At 36.0% G+C, this 18,302-nt stretch overlaps 1 protein-coding gene across 5 annotated transcripts in view; it reads right to left on the bottom strand.

The window, feature by feature from the left end:
• Nucleotides 1–2,002: 2,002 nt before the first annotated feature.
• Nucleotides 2,003–18,302, bottom strand: part of Tmem161b (transmembrane protein 161B) — a 104,093-nt gene continuing 87,793 nt past the window's right edge. For 4 of the 5 annotated variants that reach the window (XM_055604067.1, XM_055604069.1, XM_055604068.1 and 1 more), the window contains 7 exons: nt 15,817–15,968; nt 15,188–15,248; nt 14,517–14,657; nt 11,800–11,913; nt 5,303–5,477; nt 4,301–4,397; nt 2,003–3,180 (listed from right to left, as the gene is read on the bottom strand). In XM_055604067.1, coding sequence (XP_055460042.1) covers nt 2,903–3,180; nt 4,301–4,397; nt 5,303–5,477; nt 11,800–11,913; nt 14,517–14,657; nt 15,188–15,248; nt 15,817–15,968 — 1,018 coding nt within the window. In that variant the 3' untranslated portion in view covers nt 2,003–2,902. The remainder of the gene's footprint in view (nt 3,181–4,300; nt 4,398–5,302; nt 5,478–11,799; nt 11,914–14,516; nt 14,658–15,187; nt 15,249–15,816; nt 15,969–18,302) is intronic. The other variant, XM_055604071.1, reaches the window with a different exon arrangement.

Raw genomic sequence — 18,302 nt, 5'->3', positions numbered from 1 at the left:
ATAAGATTCCCTGCACTGTGCCCAAAGTTTGGCTATGAGCCTCAGCATCTTCTTTTGTTATCCTGCTGGGTAGAGTCTTTCAGAGGCCCTCTGTGGTAGGCTCTTGTCCTGTTTCCTGTTTCTTCCCTCTTTCGACGTCCATCCCTTTTGCCTTTCTGAGTGAGGAATGGTAATCTTATCCTGGGTCCTCCTTGCTTAGCATCATTAGGTGTACAGATTTTAGTATGGTTATCCTATATTTTATGTTTAATATCCCCTTATGAGTATGTACCATGTGTGTCTTTCTGCTTCTGCGATACCTCACTCAGGATGATCTTCTCTAGTTCCCACCATTTGCCTTTAAATTTCATGATTTCCTTGTTTTTAATTGCTGAGTAGTATTTCATTGTGTAAATGTGCCACAATTTCTGCATCCATTCCTCAGTTGAGGGGCATCTGGGTTGTTTCCAGGTTCTGGCTATTATGAATAAAGCTGCTACAAACATGGTTGAGGAAATGTCCTTGCTGTGTACTTGAGCATCTTTTGGATATATGCCCAGGAGTGATATAGCTGCATCTTGAGGAAGCACTATTCCTAATAGTCTGAGAAAATACCAGATTGATTTCCAAAGTGGTTGTACAAGTCTACACTCCCACCAGCAATGGAGGAGGGTTCTCCTTTCTCCACATCCTCTCCAGCATGTATTGTCACATGAGTTTTTGATCTTAACCATTCTGATGGGTGTAAGGTGAATTGTCATAGTCATTTTGATTTGCATCTCCTGATGACTAAGGATGTTGAGCTTTTCTTTAAGTGTGTCTCTGCCATTCTATATTCCTTTATAGAAAATTCTCTGTTTAGCTCTGTTCCCCATTTTTAATTGATTACTTAGTTTGTTACTTTTTAACTTCTTGAGTTCTTTATATATTCTGGTTATTAGGCCTTTATCAGATATAGGGTCGGTGATGATTTTTTTCCCAGTCTGTAGGCTGTCATTTTGTTCTCATGACAGTGTCCTTTGTTTTAAAGAAGCTTTCCAGTTTCATGAGGTCCCATTTATTGATAGTTTATCATAGAGCCTTTTGCTGTTGGTGTTCTGTTCACGAAGTTGTCTCCCGTGCCAATGAGTTCAAGGTGCTTCCCTACTTTTTCTTCTAACTGATTTAGTGTGTCTGGTTTTATGTTGAGGTCTTTGATCCACTTGACTAGTTTTGTGCAGGGTGATAAATATGGATCTATTTGCATTTTCTTTTTTTTTTTTTACATGAAGACATCCAGTTAGACCAGCACCATCTGTTGAAGTTGCTATCTTTTTTCCATTGTATGATTTTGGCTTCTTTGTCAAAAATCAAGTATCCATAGGTGTGTTCAACACAATTCCTAATAGATCTTAAAAGGAAAATTCACACACACACACACACACACACACACACACACTCACAAAAACAAAACAAAACAAAACAAAAAAAACCCAGAATGCTAAAATAATACTGAAAACAACCTACCCCTACCCGCAAAAAAACTGCAGGAAGTCTCACAAGTCATTATTATTTCAAGTCATACTACAAAGGTATAATAATAAAAACAACATGGTAATGGCATACAAATCGACTCATTGACAAACTGATTCTAAATCCTCATATGAATAGATTAGTGAGTTGAGGTATCTAGGTCGGGGGCTTCTCTATGAGGAGTAAAAGAGTGGGAAGTGGGAGGGAAAGTGAGACTGGGAGGAGAAGAGGGAAGAGCCTATGACCGAGATGTAAATTGAATTAATTTATAAAAAAAAAAGAAAATAATTTATGTTTCATAAAAGGCAAGAACCGAAGAAACAAAAATAAAGATAATTTTAATTTGGGAGAAATCAACTAATCACCCATAACATTTTAAGTACTATTATCATATATATACAAGAAATAATTTACACTCTGTTGAGCTTTAAAAAAAGTATTTTAATCTCATTCCAAACAGAAATTTCTAGATACATCTTATTCAAATCAATGTTTCACATACATTCTGCAACTTAAAATATAAGGATTCAATATTTTCATCTTTTATAACCTCAATATATTATATATTTAATATATAATATATACACAATACATACACTTAGTCAGCAGGATTAAAAGTAATTCTCAAATTTGATCAGTATTGATAAATATTTTTAGATTAAACATAACTATTTAGGATCAAAGAATAAAATAAAATACAGCAGGCCCAAAATTAACAGTGAGACTGCAAATGTTCATATGGCCAATCATCTGAAAAGAGCTTTCAAGCTGGTGGTATACGCTTTAAAACAATACTGCTGCTACTCTCAAGTAGCAGTCCTTGTAGACATCAGGCATCTGTATCACCATTCAATTTAAAATGACTATGCAGCTTTTCTTACTGTAATATACAGTAGCTTTCTCTTCCTTTCTGTTGGATTTTTTGTTTGTTTGTTTTGTTTTTGAAGACTAAGACATTACCAACAGAAGTGACTTTAGTTCTTTTCCCTTCTCTAGAGCATGGCTCAGTTTGAAGATTGTTTTATAGGCAGCAAGTATGAGTAAGAACAGTACCACAACACCATGAAGAGCAATCAGTAACTGGAGTCCTAGGAGAAGTCTGAAAGACTGTTGGAGGTTTGCACTGTAAACGAAGGTAATCAGAGGGATTAACCCCTGCAGATAACCCTCTCACATTAGTTATCACAATGAGTTACAATTAAAATGCCACAGTGTAACAGTGTAACAACCTATCCTGTGATTTTTAAATAGTACAACATTAATTCACCCTGAGAGTACAGAGGAAGCATTTAAAACAAGATACTCCGATATAATTTTTTTTCTCCTTTGTATTTGCAGTCTTTTTTTGTCAACCCTTCAAGGGCACACATATTTGAATTTAAAGTGTAGATATCCATTTTTTGATTGAAATTCATGCCACTGTCAGATACTGATGATAGAAAAGCCCAAAAAGGCTTGTAGAAAAGAGGCAAGCAGCAATCCACCATGTCAAAAATGACAGAAGTCCTCGAAAAAGGAGAGGAGTGAAAATGGTTTTTAAGCTGTTCAGTGCCACTGTGATTTGCGTAACAGTTACCGTCATCTTCCCATCAGGTGATGGTAGATCAGGGTAAACAGAGTTGGAAGGGAGATTATTATCCACTGGCCAGGGAGAGACAGCTTCTGGATAAATCCCCCAGGAATGATTACCTAGAGTATTCAAGACACAAAACTTGGTAAGTAAATGATACTGAAGACAAAACAAAACAAACAAGCAACAAAAGCCAGAAGAAAAGATAACCTTAAATCCATATCCATATTAGAAATCCATATCCATATTAGAAATCAAAAATTTAGTGATACGGCAAATCCTTTTATGTTGAAAATAAAGTAATTTTGCTATCTGTTAAAATAATGTAATTAATTGAACCATATTATAGAATGTTTTTAAATACATTTCGAAACTGAGTCTGACAGGCTTTTAATTCAGTGCAGTCAAATCTGTAATCTATAAGCTATGAATCGACCATCTTCACTGAGAGAGCAGACTCATTCAGTTCCTAGAAATCCTTTCTCCATCTACAGCATCACAATGAATTTCATTCTGAGAAACTACTATCTATGCATAACGTCAATGTGAGAAACTTAATGGCTTTTAGAATTGGTTTCACTATAAGCATTTGTACAGGATGTGAGTCACACACTGTAAGTGAGCTACCTGCCCGTTATGGTACACAGGTTTGAAGGTACTGGGCATCCTGTATGAGTGAGCCTATTCAGATCATAGTTAGAGTCTCTTGGGACTTCTAAACCCTCACGCTGGCAGGCTGCCCAGTCAAATAAAAGGGAAACAGGTCAACCATGGGTAGTTCATGGGCACTACGACACAAGAAGACTCGACCGACCAGACCTCACTTATTCCCTGAAAATCCTTTACTCTTTCAACATAAGCTATCTAAAGTCAAACTATTTATATAATCCTTAGTCTAGCCAAGTTTATAAGGATTTTTGTAATAATTTAAATGTTAGGCACTAACAAACCTTTAATTCACCTGCTTATACACTCAGATCTAAACAGCAGTGCTTACCCACATTACTTGAGAACTCTGGAATTAACCTTAAATGAAAAGTCCTATGATCACAAAATAATACAGCTGGGCTTCTAAAATCAAGATCAATCAACTTGTACAGTATAGTCTTTCCCTACTTCTTCCTGAAGCTACACTAAGAAGCAGCAGTGTCATGAAGTGCACTTCCATGCTAGTAACAGAAAGGCGTTAACTATCTGTAGGAAGCAAAGAGTGTTCTCCCAGGGCTGTGGCATGCCTACCTAGTGTTTTCAAAAGCAGAGTTGTGTGCAGCAGCATTACCAGAGGTGCCACATACTGCAGGGCAATGACACAAAGGTAATAAAAGACTCGAGCCACCTGCAACAACAACAGTCTTAAGTATCCATTACAGCTGACAAGTCAGGAGTAAATTAAACTTTATAAAATCATCTAACTGAAATGCTTATAAGTAATCCTTTCCTGAGAAGAAAGCTAAATATTATTACGTTTACATTTTAATATATATGTACCCTAACTTCAGAAAGGCTCAACCTAAAGATAAAGATTCTGGAATTTGAAAATATTACAAAATGTAAAAAAGTATATTTCAAAATGCAATACAAAGCACTAAAATCTCTATAGAGTTCCTTAAACATCAGACTAAATAACTATAATAGGCAGGCATGTATGACATGAACTTCTTATAAATAAAAACACTTCATTCCATTTAAACACATTTAAGGTCAAGTTTTAAATCACATGAAAATATATGAAACATAAAGACAAAAAACAGGGTCCAAGATTATGGTAAATCAAAAAGGAAAAAGGATCAGAATATAGGCCCACTCTACTGGTGAAAGATTACACACCCATCTTCTCTAAAATCTCTGTGAAGAACTTAAATTTACTTGCTAGCACATGGAGGAATGTTAAAAGGAATAGTCTGAGGCACAGAAATTCCCACCTTTCTATTCATAAGGTCTGGCCAGCAAACTGTAGTGCCTTTCAGAACATTATTTGGCTCCTCACTAGGCAACAGGGCACACTACAGCTTTGCCGCACCCAATAATACCGACACTTAAAAGCACCAAAGGCCGGCAGACAAGCCCAGACCATTTCTCAGCAGTAAAACTGGACAAAACTCTGACAAAGATCAGCATAGGACCACCCCATTTGTTTACAGGAAGAATGTTATGAAATGGCACATTTTCAATTAGAGGTCTGAATTATTTTTCACAAAATGTCTTCTATTATCTTTCCATTAGGACAATTATAAAACTTACCATTTTCTGTAGCTCAACGGTACTTATTCGGCCTGCTTCTTTCTTCATTTGATCCACACATTTCTGGGCTAAGTTTAAATATGCTTGCAGGTGACTTCGCATCATGGCCAACCGCAAAACACATAGCAGGATTATTAACCAGAGTCGAAGAGTATCAAATGTGGCTTCTGTCATTCTACGGATCAAAAAGTTGATATGATGCTCTCAGGGATCACAATACATGAGCATAGTTGTCATGCTACTGTTCAGCATGTAGGACATAGGAAATCCATACTTACCTAGGAGACCTCCTTAACTGCGAGACCTATAACAAAAGATTTCCATTTTGCCAATAACATACCTACTGGTCTTACTTGTGCAAATAAGAAAGCAGACAGTCCAGCCAAATTACTGAGCTTCAATGACACTATTCCAGAAAAATATTAGTAGATTGTGATCTAGGAAAGACACCTGATGTTAACACTGGCCTTCCATATGCATACTCACAACACACCACACATGCCTACACATATCACAGACACATAGACAAACATGCACAAACACACACACACCCAGCATGTATATAACATGCACAAACTCACTGTGGTGGTTTGAAGAGGAATGGCCCCTACAGACTGATGATGTGTTTGAATGGTTGGCCCATAGAGAGTGGCACTTTTAAGAGGTGCCTTGTTAGAGGAAGTGTGTCAGTATGAGGTCTCTTAGGCTCAAGCTACACCCAATGTGGCATATAGTCTCCTTCTGCGGCCTGCTGATCAAATGTAGAACTCTCAGATCCTCTACTACTATGTCTGCTTTTATGCTGCTCCATGATGATAATGGACTAAACCTCTCAAACTGTAAGCTAGCCACAATTAAATGGTTTCCTTTTTAAGAATTGACTTGGTAGGCAAGTTGATATCCATGGGAGGTCTCCTCTTCTTTGAGAAGGGAGGGGGGGCATAAGAATAGGGGAGTGGAAGTTCCCACTGCGATGTAAAGTTAGTAAATAAATCAATTAATAAAAAGAAAGGCGAGGTCTTGGTCATGTGCCTCTTTACAGCAATGAAACTCTAATTAAGACCCTCCCTGCCAAATAAAAAAATTTCCCCTATGTATGTTTCTATCCATTCTACTATCAACTGCAGGGAGCTTCTTCTTAGCTCTTATTTGGGATATCAGTGTGTGTGCATTTCAATAGTCATGGTAAGCACCTTAAGACATGCTACAGATCAGATCAGTACCATTCATCATCCAGTTACTATGTCAAATTACTCCAGAAGGTAGTACTTTTTGAAGCAGAAATCACAATTCTTATAACTCAATAAAACCTTTAAGCCTTTAAAAAGACATCAGAAAGTCTATCTTCAATGACAAAATACTTTAAGCCTTTCAGAGTAGCCAACTTTCTTAAAAGATGTCCTAAGAGTATGTGTTGTCCAGGGTCTAAGAGCAACAATCAATAAATGGGACCTCATAAAACTGAAACCTTCTGTAAAGCAAAGGACACTGTCATCAGAACAAAACGACAGCCTGCAGACTGGGAAGGGATCTTTACCAACCCTATATCTAACAGAGGGCTAATATCCAGAATATATAAAGAACTAAAGGAGTTATACAGTAATAAACCAAGTAATCCAATTAAAAAATGGGGTACAGAGCTAAACAGAGACTTCTTTGTAGAGGAATATCAAGTGGCAGAGAAACACTTAAAGGAATATTCAACGTCCTTAGTCATCAGGGAGATGCAAATCAAAATGACCATGACATTTTACTCTACACCCATCAGAATGACTAAGATCAAAATTTCAAGTGCCAACACATGCTGGAGAGGATTTGGAGAAAGGGGATTCTCTTCCATTGCTGGTGGGAATGTAAACTTGTACAACCACTTTGGAAATCAATTTGGTGCTTTCTCAGACAATTAGGAATAGTGCTATAAAAATCTATACCACTCCTAGGCATATATCCAAATGATGCTCAAGTATACAACAAAGACATTTGCTCAACCATATGTGTAGCAGCTTTATTCATAATAGCCAGAATCTGGAAGCAACTCAGATATCCCTCAACTAAGGAATGGATACAGAAGTTGTGGAACATTTACACAATGGGATACTACTCAGCAATTAAAAACAAGGAATCATGAAATGCAGGCAAATCGTGTGATCTAGAAAAGATCATCCTGAGTGAGGTATATCCCAGAAAGACACACATGGTACATACTCACTTATAAGTGGATATTAGACATATAATTAGGATAAATCTACAAAAATCTGTACACCTAAAGAAGCTAAGCAAGAAGGCAACCCTGGGTAAGATGTTTGGTCCTCATTCAGAAAGTCAAATGGATCACATCAGAAGAGAGAGAAAACAGGGAATAAGAAAGGAGCCTTCCACAGAGGACCTCTGAAAGACTACCCAGCAGTATATCAAAGCAGATGCTGAGACTCATAGCCAAACTTTGGGCAGAGTGCAGGGAATCTTGAAAGAGGGAGATAGAAATACCTGGAGGGGACAGGAGCTCCAGGAGAGCTGCAGGCAGGACCAAAAAAATCTAGGCCCAGGGGTCTTTTCTGAGACTTGATACTCCAACCATATCTCCAACTCATGGAGATAAGCTAAAACCCCTGCACAGATGCAGCCCATGGCAGCTCAGTCTCCAAGTGGGTTCCCTAGTAAAGGGAACAGGGACTGTCTCTGACATAAACTCAGTGGCTGGCTCTTTGATCACCTCCCCCAGCAGAGGAAAGGCAGCCTTACCAGGCCACAGAGAAAGACAATGCAACTACTCTTGATGAGACCTGACAGACTAGGGTCAGATGGAAGGGGAGGAGGACCTCCCCTATCAGGACTGGGGGAGGGGGTGAGAGGAGAAGAGGGAGGGAAGTGGGATTAGGAGGGGATGAGAGGGGGCTACAGCTGGGATACAAAATGAATAAATTGTAATGAATAAAATAATAAAAAATCAGAGAAAGAGGAAAAAAAAAAAGAGTATGTGTTGTCTTTTATATGGCCTTTAAATGGGTTCTGGGGACCTGAATTGGGGTCTCTGTGCTTATAATTTAGCAACTGAGTCATCTCCCCAGCCTGAAACAATTAACAAAAAAAAAAAAACCTAAAACACTTTACAATAGTTCTTCCTTACACATATTCTATTACTACATCAACTTGCTGTTCAATAGCAAGTGCCAGGATGTGACCTGAGGCCTAGTATGAGTGCAATGGAACATCATGCTCTTGAATAGGAATAGCAAAGGAAAGGCAGAGAGGATGCAAAAGTGTGACCTCGTTTAAGTGTTTTCTGAACTCAAGGTCAGAATTGGGGATGAGACCAAAATTTTATAATCCTTAAGTGTTTTGCTTTCTTTTTCAAGGTTATGAATGCACGTGGATGTAAAACTCCAATGCAAAGGCACTGTTGGCTAGAAAACACACACACAGTATTTTAACAACACATTTCAACTACAATACGAAGAGACAAATGAGCCAGTCACAGGAAAGGACAATATACAGGACATAAGGACATCTGCAACCTTGAACCTTTCTTTACAAGTGACCTGTCTAGAAATCCCTTCCCTGGAGTGTGAAACAAGGATTGACTGGTAGCACTGCAAAGATGGGTAATTCACAGACACAGAAGAAAACAAACCAAATTACTAGAATAACTAGAATATGATTGACTCATGTTCCAAGTTCAGGATTTGGTATAACAGGTACGGAGTATATTCTAATGCATATTAAGGTAATACAAATATCTGATAATGTGCTCAGACGGAATGTCTCAAGAAGAAATCTGAGCTGTGGTAAAACTCTAGGTAAAGAAAAAGGCACAAGAGGCAAGCCTGAGTTCCAGTCTCAGACCCTGTAGCAAAAAGTGAAAAAGAAGCCCAGAAACAATGGTGTGTGGAGGCAGATGCAGGTGATCACTCTGAGTTCAAGGTCAGCGGGGGCTGTATTTAAGATCTAGTCTTAATAAAGCAATCAGTCCATCAGTCAGTCCGTCAGTCAGTCCATCAGGGGATGGGGATAAGGAATCCTTCCCAGATTTCAAGGTAACAATGGTCTTTATGATACCTTCTGGTTTTCCTTTAGGCTACACATACACACACAAAGGCTACATGTAGCCTCATTTTATTTAAGCACAATTCTAAATAGAAAAGCAGCATGTCCACTCTACTTCTGACTACACACACTCTTCCATTAAATAACTGACGTAAATTTCTTTTTGATAACACACAGTTACTATTTCATCATCTACCACATGGATGCCAGACTTCAAATAATTTTTGTTGTTGTTGTTTGGGTTTTTGTTTGTTTTAAGACAGTTTCTCTGGATAGCCTGAAAGTGCTGGAATTTGCTCTACAGACCAGATGGCCTTGAACTCAAAAGATAAAAACTGCCTCTGCTGTATGTGTTTCTCTCTTAATCCGGCTAGCATCAAAATAATTGAGACTCTATTATATTTGTTTATAAAGCAGTATAACACAATCCTGAGCAGTATTAACTATACTCTTAATCCTCTAAACTAATCTGGCTTCTATCCAGTTTATATACCAGAGATACTTGCACAGTGGCTTTCCCTGCTGAATTCTCTCCTATTCTCCCTTGGATCTCTACATGTGGCTGAAAACACTTACTTCCTCTTCTAACTCCTTCTCCCCTTGCTGGCTGGAACTCTAGCCCTATTCTCTCCCACTGATCAGCAACTGGCTATAAGCTGCTTTACTGGCATATCAGGGGACAACTGGGGAGCACTGTTTACACAACATTGAGACAGGAGATTCTCAAAACAAGGACTGTACTCAGATATGGTGGAAGGGGAGAAGGGACAGACAGAAATCAGCACTTGAATTACACAATAATTTTATGCCTACACAGTCTCTCCCAGGTACTGGAATGAAAGGGATCCACCAACACCACCCAGCATAAATAAAAACTTTAAACTAAATTATTAACTCACAACTAGAACAGCAACAACAAAACAAGCTAGGTTATACTTTTGATTGACTTTATGAAATACAACAGAAGAAAAGATGGAAATAGGAGGAAAAAGTTTTAAGAAGATCCCAGGCTGTTGTATAGAAACAAAGTGGAAAATGAGATTTGCTACTGCTACATTTGGGAGACGGTGGGGACAGGGAGAGAGGAGAATCTCACTATGCAGCCCAGCTGAAGCCTGGTCTTTACGTGCCTCATCTTCCAGGCAGCACCCATAACTGGGATTATTAGTTATGCATTACCACATTTGTCTCCCCGCCAGATGACTGAACCACCATTAGTCAAATTAACTTTTGAGTCTACTATCCCATCTAGACAGTAAGAACAGTAACTACACTTACTACACAAAAGATTTAGATAAAAAACAGAATCACTGACACACAAATGCTAATTTCCTTTTTTTCCCCAATTTTACTTGTAATCTATCAAATTAAAGCTATTATTTAAGTTTAGTTATATGGAAGATAGACAATACTTCTTCAGTGGATATTTCCCTAGCTCAAGGAAAACAACAACAACAAAAAAAAACAACTGTCATGCTCATCACTGGTTCTATTCTCCAAGACAATCAAATATATACAGAATTTAAAAGAGGTGCATACTATACAATGCACACCATGGAGTCAATAACTAATCAGGCTTTTCTGTTTTAATTCTGATGAAACAACAGTGAAAAGAACATCACTAAGCACTTTTGAAATGACTGCATTCCCAGGTGTTCTTTCACTTAATTCCATCAAGATCCTATGAGATAGATACCACTACATGTTCCAGGTGAGGAGACAGAGGCTTAGGACAGTTAAATAATAATCTGCCTCAAGTCACAGTTTCAGTGAGGAGCAAAGCTAGAATTTGGATGCTTTCTAACTCTACAATACTATATCTAGCAGACAAAGTAGTTATAATGTCTTTCAATAAACTCTATGTTTCTTTGACATCTTATTCTGCTAAAACATAGGTGTCTAACTGGAGATATATGAACAAGTAGTAGTAGTAGTAATAATAATAATAATTTAAAGACATTATTATTAATTTTCCTAAGTATGTTATAGGAAAAAACCTCATCTGTTAGCGATAGAAATGGTATAACTATGTATAGGCTAATATTAGTGTAGAGTAATAAACATTAGCATTCATTTCAAAAAGTAAAAAATGGGTTACATGATAGCCTGAAGCTTCAACTTCAAAACTTATCTCCAGCATTTCCACTAATATTAAAGTATAAAGTACTTCAATTTATCATTAAAAAAAAAAAAAAACACTTTAGATATAAGCCACATATGGTAGTGGCATGTCTTTAATTCTAGTATTCAGAACTTAGAAGCAGGTAGATATCTGTGAGTTCAAGACCAGACTCCACATAGTGAGTTCCAGGATAGTCAGAGCTACACACTGAGACCCTATCTCAAAAAAAGCAAACAAGCAAACCTAAATTGAGGTTTGTAAATTTAGGTAAATAACATTTAGAGAAGCAGCTCTGATGTATAATGAAACAAAGCTCAGTACCCATACTTACAAAGGGACACTTTCTTTACCCAGTGGTGGGTTCATGATGTAGTCTTTGGTGAGTGGTTTCACCCAGAGCAGAACCATAAATAACGGTGCCAAGAAGTTGATATGAAGTAATGTTCTGAAAGTATACAAGAAATACACATAAAAATCAATAAACAAAATGTGCTAGTAAAGTGTAAAGATATTACATTTCTTATCATTTACTGTTAACTGGAGTCCTTAAGAAAGGAGGTTATTATCTTAGTTTTTCAGATGAAAATATGTAGGCCTAGAAAGTTAAATGGCTTGTTCATGGCCATTTAGAAGATTAGGAAGATATAAGGCCAAAATAGATATTTGTTCTCTTCTACTCTAGATGTAGTTGTCAATCTCTAAATCCATGATTCAATAAACAGGTATTTTAATGATTCTCTAATTTCAATGATTCCAATAGGACAGACACAGGAGTTATCTGATAATTTTCAACACAGCTATACAAAATGCTTGCTCATTATTCACCAATAAATGACAGTGATTAACAAAGTCATAATACTAGAAGACATATAGCAAATGAACACAACTTATAACTGAGGGCCCTTTCAATACATAATGATTATTTATAACATTAAAATTATATTTACCAAAATTACACGACTCAAAACTTGTGTTTCTTCTTGTACTGTTACAAACACAATTGAAATTAATTTCTTTACCATATGCAAATAAAGATCATTTACTTTTTGTTCCTATTTTTAGTTTTATGGAACAGATCTTGATATACAGCCTCACCTGGCTGCCACTTTATGTTATTCTCAGCCTCACAAGGGCTGGAATTACAAACTCGAATCACCACACCCACCATTAATTTACACCTGACAAACTAAACTCCTAATGCAGGAAAGAGATTTCAGGACTGAGGTACAACTTGATGGTTCACATACACATGGCTGCCAAACTTTTGTTTTAGGAACAAAAGGCAAACTTGGTAGATTATTTTATTACAACATAACTGCTTTCATAATCAACCACAGAGAGGGCTTAACTACAGGTTTTAAAACACACACAAACACATACATTTTAAAGTATTACTACATAGACAAATGGTAGTGACAGGTGTGACACATGCAGCTGAGTCAGGGACAGTAAAAACAAGGAAAGGTGGTTACAACCCTAGTATGATACAAGTTGTAGCACAGTGCCACAGAAGTGGAGACAAGGCTGCTACTTTGCCACTCAAGTTACCCAAAACAGAACTAGTTGCCCACACGGTTACAACACGACAGAGTGCTGTACTACAACACGAGACTCTAATAAACAGGAAATAAAACAAAATCCCAAATCCTCACAGGCTAAACACTTAAAACAAAACCACATTTTACTGAAGATAGATGTGCCACCCCTCTCTCCATCACTAAACGTTTTATGGTGATTCTTATATTCCATAGTCTTGGTAAACCATTGAGGGCAGGGAAGAAAGAGCAGTATTAGGTATGCAGTGTTGCTAGGGAACACTCCTGTATCGAGAAGCAGTCCACAGCGGTTTCAGTAGCTTGTGAAGGGCTCCCCTCCACCCACCCTTTTCAGCTTATTTAAATCTTAACACTAGGGGTAGTGGGCTGCAGTGTGTGTAAAGAGGAGGGGGAAACCAGGTTTTGTTTTAAAAGAAGCCTTTAGAGAGATGGGTGGTGGGAAAAGGCAGGACATAGTAAAGAACATGCTGAGTAAAAGAAAAAAGGGGGGAGATGAAGTAGTGTATAATGGGTGGGAGTTAAGAATAAGTAAACACATACTAAACATGTAGAAAATGGAGCCAAGGAGAAAAAGTAAAAATTAAAGAACATAGGTAAGAGACTAGACTGCAGAAACAGAGGAATTAGCACCATTAAATGTAGTGTTTTAAAGAACAGTAATTTTAGAAAATGATTGCCTACAGGAGCCTAATGACTATACACATGTATATAAAGTGAAGTCCTCTCAAATAGGGCTTACACTGCAGGTAAGACAACCTGGATATAAGTGAACGTATATAAAGCCCACCTTTCTGTTAAGATGCCTCTATCCATAAACAACCAATCAGATTAAAAAAAAAAAAAAAAAAAAAAATCCAAACAACCAAATAAACACTCCCCAAATAAAAACAAACCCCTGGAGTAACTACAAAGAAAATAGCAATGAGCTTGAAACCATAGGCAGAGTTTTAATATGTTTTCTTCATTTCAGAATCAAAATAGAATTTGGTAGTTAAAACCAACTATAGGATGTTGCACAGTATTTGCAGTCATAAAATAGCAAATTACTTTAAGTCTATCAACAACTTAAGGAAAACATTTCTTATGGCTATAACTCTTAGCTTTAAAAATACTTAATTATCTTAAATAAAAATATTAAAATCTTTGAATAAACAAATAAACGTGTCTTAAAATAAAAATTTAAAATGCAAATTTCCATAGACCAGTTCAACAGTAAAGCCTGAAATATCGTAAGTTTCTGAATTAAAAATAATTAACATGAATCTTGGTATTTTCATGTTAACAGGTAGAAACAAGTTTAACAACAAAAGTATTTTTAACATTGGCTTGAAATTTCAAAGAGAAACTACTTATAGTAGAGAGGAAGTGGTGTAATAGCAAATATTTATTAATTTTTAATAAAATAATTTATTATTTTATCACAATAATATACCTTAATTAGGATGGAAAACATATATTTATCTGCATGTGCTTATGTACATTTTCCGCTTACTGTGTAATTTTTTCTGTTGCCAAATTCAGGGCATCCAGATGCATTTGAGCCAGCCGTAATCCAGGAAATGTCAAAAAAGCCCCAATCAGTGAACAGAAAACAGCCAGGAAAAATTTGAAAGTAAGTTTTGAAACAGGACCCCTAAAAATAAAGTTAAAAAAAAAAAAAAAAGGCTGAAAAAGTTTTTGTTAAACTTATTAAGAACCTTTTTCCCCCATTCAGGTAATTTACAAATCACAATAATGTCAGTACACTAATATGTATCTAGAACAATTCTGATCTTACTTATAGCAGAATTTGGTAAACTATAGACTAAACCAAACTAAACTAAATACAGAATACATCTCTTTAAATGACAGCTACCAATTCAAGCTGCACATTAATGACATATGGCTCGGTTATAAATTAGTTCCATCTTTGGAGACAGTGGGATTATAAGAGAAAATATAGCTAAGAATTTGATGGAAGATTCTACTTTCAAAAAACTGTTCAAAGTATGAGTAAGCCATTCCTACAAGTGATCACCGATACTGAATGAAGGAGGGAATGAAGGAGTCCTATTATAAGGAAATCATTTTTACTGATTAAAATTAACTTATTATTGATAGTAAAATCTGCTTTAAGAATGGAAATGTTAAATTTAAATAATGCTCAACTTTTCAAAAACTTACTGAGATTCTAAACCTTGCTTTTCAAGAAACTGCATCGCACTGTCTGAAAAATTTGTAAACCCTGTAGAAGAAAAAAAAAAGAAAACTTATCATGACAGTGAAATGCAGACTCTCCCAGAAAACAGAACATCTTATATTTTAAGGACCAACTTTGCTCTTTTGTGTTAATTAGTATGCTATAATAATGCAATAAAACCGGTCTCTAAAATATCCCTTTGATACTTGTACATTCCACAAGTGCATAAATTTTAAATTGATCCTTTTGCATACAGAAACTGATTTAAGAAAAAATTGAGGGTGCAGTATTTTGGGGATAAGATTGATACAATCTTATCAACAACAACAACAATAAAGATCTCATTGTTCAGGAGTCAGAGGCAGGTAGATCACTGTGAGTTCGAGACCAGGCTGGTCTACAAAGCAAGTCCATGACAGACAAGGCTGTAAGAACAACCTTGTCTCGAAAAACCAAAACAACCAACCAAACAAACAAACAAAAATATCACTAAAGATTAACATCAACATTAACATTAATTAGAACATAAACCAACTTTAATTTTAAATATTTATCAGATTAAAACTTAACTAAATACTGAAATTAAAATTTTAGAGTTGTATACAACTTTTACCTGTTTCAAGTCCAAACTCCAGGTAATTCTCTGTTACGATCAAAACTGCCATTGCTTTAACGAAGAAAAAAAATCCAAAGGTGACACAAACTGACCTTTCACCACCATCTTCTACTTTAAAATAGTGTGTAGTTAATGAAAATAGAACTTTGCTGCAGAAGGAAAAGTTCAGGAAAAACCACAAATAACTTGTGGGAACTATGCACAGCCATCTTTACATGACGCAAATGCCAAAAGAAGTAAACAGTATTCACTCTGATTCTACTGGTTTGTCTGTCAGATGTCCTCTGGAAGTGAAAACTAAAGAAAATCTTAATGGAAGTAGAATTGAAACAAGAAGAGAATCTAATAAGAGTTTATATTAAATTAAGGAAAAGTATACTAAAATTAAGTTGTAATTACATAACATATCTTATGTATATGATTCAAATTTAACTGGGTTAACTACAGAAATTTATGCCAACAGATTCATGAAAATAGCATGGAAAGGGGTAGAACTTTTAGGCAGCTACTCTTTTTTTTTAAGATTTATTTATTTATTATATATATACAGTATTCTGTCTGCATATACAGCTATATGCCAGAAGAGGGCACCAGATCTCACTATAAACGGTTGTGAGCCACCATGTGGTTGCTGGAAATTGAACTTAGGACCTCTGGAAGTGCAGCCAGTGCTCTTAACCTCTGAGTCATCTCTCCATCCCAGGCAGCTATTCTTATTGGGCAAATTTATCAAGCACTTATGTTTATTACCTACATTTATAATTAAATGCATAATGTAATACCACAGGATTAATTTGTAGCTGTTTAACAATTTAAAATTTAAAAATTATTAATAGCTGCTACTAAGCTGTTATATAAAAACTATTTAGGACCATCATTCATATGAGGGTTAAACAAAGACCAGTTCCACCTGAGTACTCCAAACCAGTCAAAGTTTCAACATGCTCACCTTGAAAATCAAACTAAAAGACCATGTTACCTGAAGCCCACATAACACACACACACACACACACACACACACACACACACACACACACACACTCATTTAATTGGGATCAAGGCAAATATAACCAAACCTAGCACTTGGACCTCATGTGTACAAATCATGTTCCTTGAATGGATAAAAAAAAAAAAAAAAAATACAGCCAGTAAACAAATCTAGACACAAGCAAGTTAAATATGAATGTAATGTTAAGACCTGGAATAAATGAGTTGTGTCTTAGCATTACTCATGCACAAAACAAAACATGTCTAAGAAACCTGCACCAGGGTTAAGCAAAAAACCTGAAAGTTATGCAGTTAGATTAGAGGTGACTGAGATTTAAACTTAGACAGTCATAATCCAGAGCCTGGAATTTAGCACTCACTCCACAAATTATACACAGCACTTAATAGTTATGTCCCGCAGCTCAGAGGTAAAAGATGGAATCTTTTCAAACTAGTTAAGCATTCTTGTTATAGTTTTCAAAGGCAGTAAGCTCTATGCTAACGTGGAAGCTAATTTATTTGCATTTTAATTAATTAATCTATCAGTTAAAGAATAAATGGTGTTAGGGTCAAAGCCTAGAGCCTTATGCTTTCTAGGCAAGTGATCAACCACCAAGACATGCACATCTTGCTAAATTATTTCCATAGCAAAGAACAAATCTTTAGAATCTGGAAAGCTGACAATCTCTTCAAAGTACAGAAGGAGTTTAAAGAGCAATACTGACACTTGCATCTTACAGTGCAGGACTTTGTGGTGCTTCTATGTTTCACTCTTCCTAAAATCCTTACTACTACTATATAAATTTCACTATACAGAACTAGTCAATCCTCTTCCTATTTTGACTAGTACCTACGCAATCATTTATCAGCAGCTAAGAGTATACATGCTGAACCTGGCATGAATCTATGCTATCAAGCTTAAGCAAATTATCAAATGATGTTAATTTAAATTCAAATGATTCATAGACATTTTTCAAAAGCATAATTTCCATGTTATTTTAAGAAAGATGATTTTGTCTCTTTCATGAAACCATTACATATAACACAGTATCATTGTTCTCAACTTTTATACATAAAGGGATTTTGCCAATTACACTCTCATATTCAGTTATAGAAAAGATTCTTCAATAGCAAGTTTTTTGACAAAGCCTCAAGAAACCATATTATTTTATATTTACCTTAAATTAAAATATATATGCTTTTATTTTATATTTACATACATATAAATATAAAATCTTAAAGTTATAACTCTTGATAATGTTCCTCACGAGAATCAAGAGACTTAGAGAAACCTCAGGACGAAGATGAAAAACCTGTTTTTAGTTGTTGGACAGGGTTGCCCAAGTGACTCCCAAAACAATATAAGTTAAGGCTATTTATTGTTCTTGGTTTGTTTCAGAGGTTGAAGGTAAAACACTGAAAACTTAAAGAGACAGTACTTGGATTATTTGAGTGGGATCTAACACGAAAGCCTCCTCTAGCTTCCACAGTATGTA

Source organism: Psammomys obesus, unplaced genomic scaffold, assembly GCF_907164565.1.
Source record: "Psammomys obesus unplaced genomic scaffold, mPsaObe1.curated_primary_1811, whole genome shotgun sequence".
NCBI lineage: Eukaryota > Metazoa > Chordata > Mammalia > Rodentia > Muridae > Psammomys > Psammomys obesus.
Note: the sequence above shows the minus strand (reverse complement) of the source record. Positions and strands in the feature narration are given on the sequence as shown.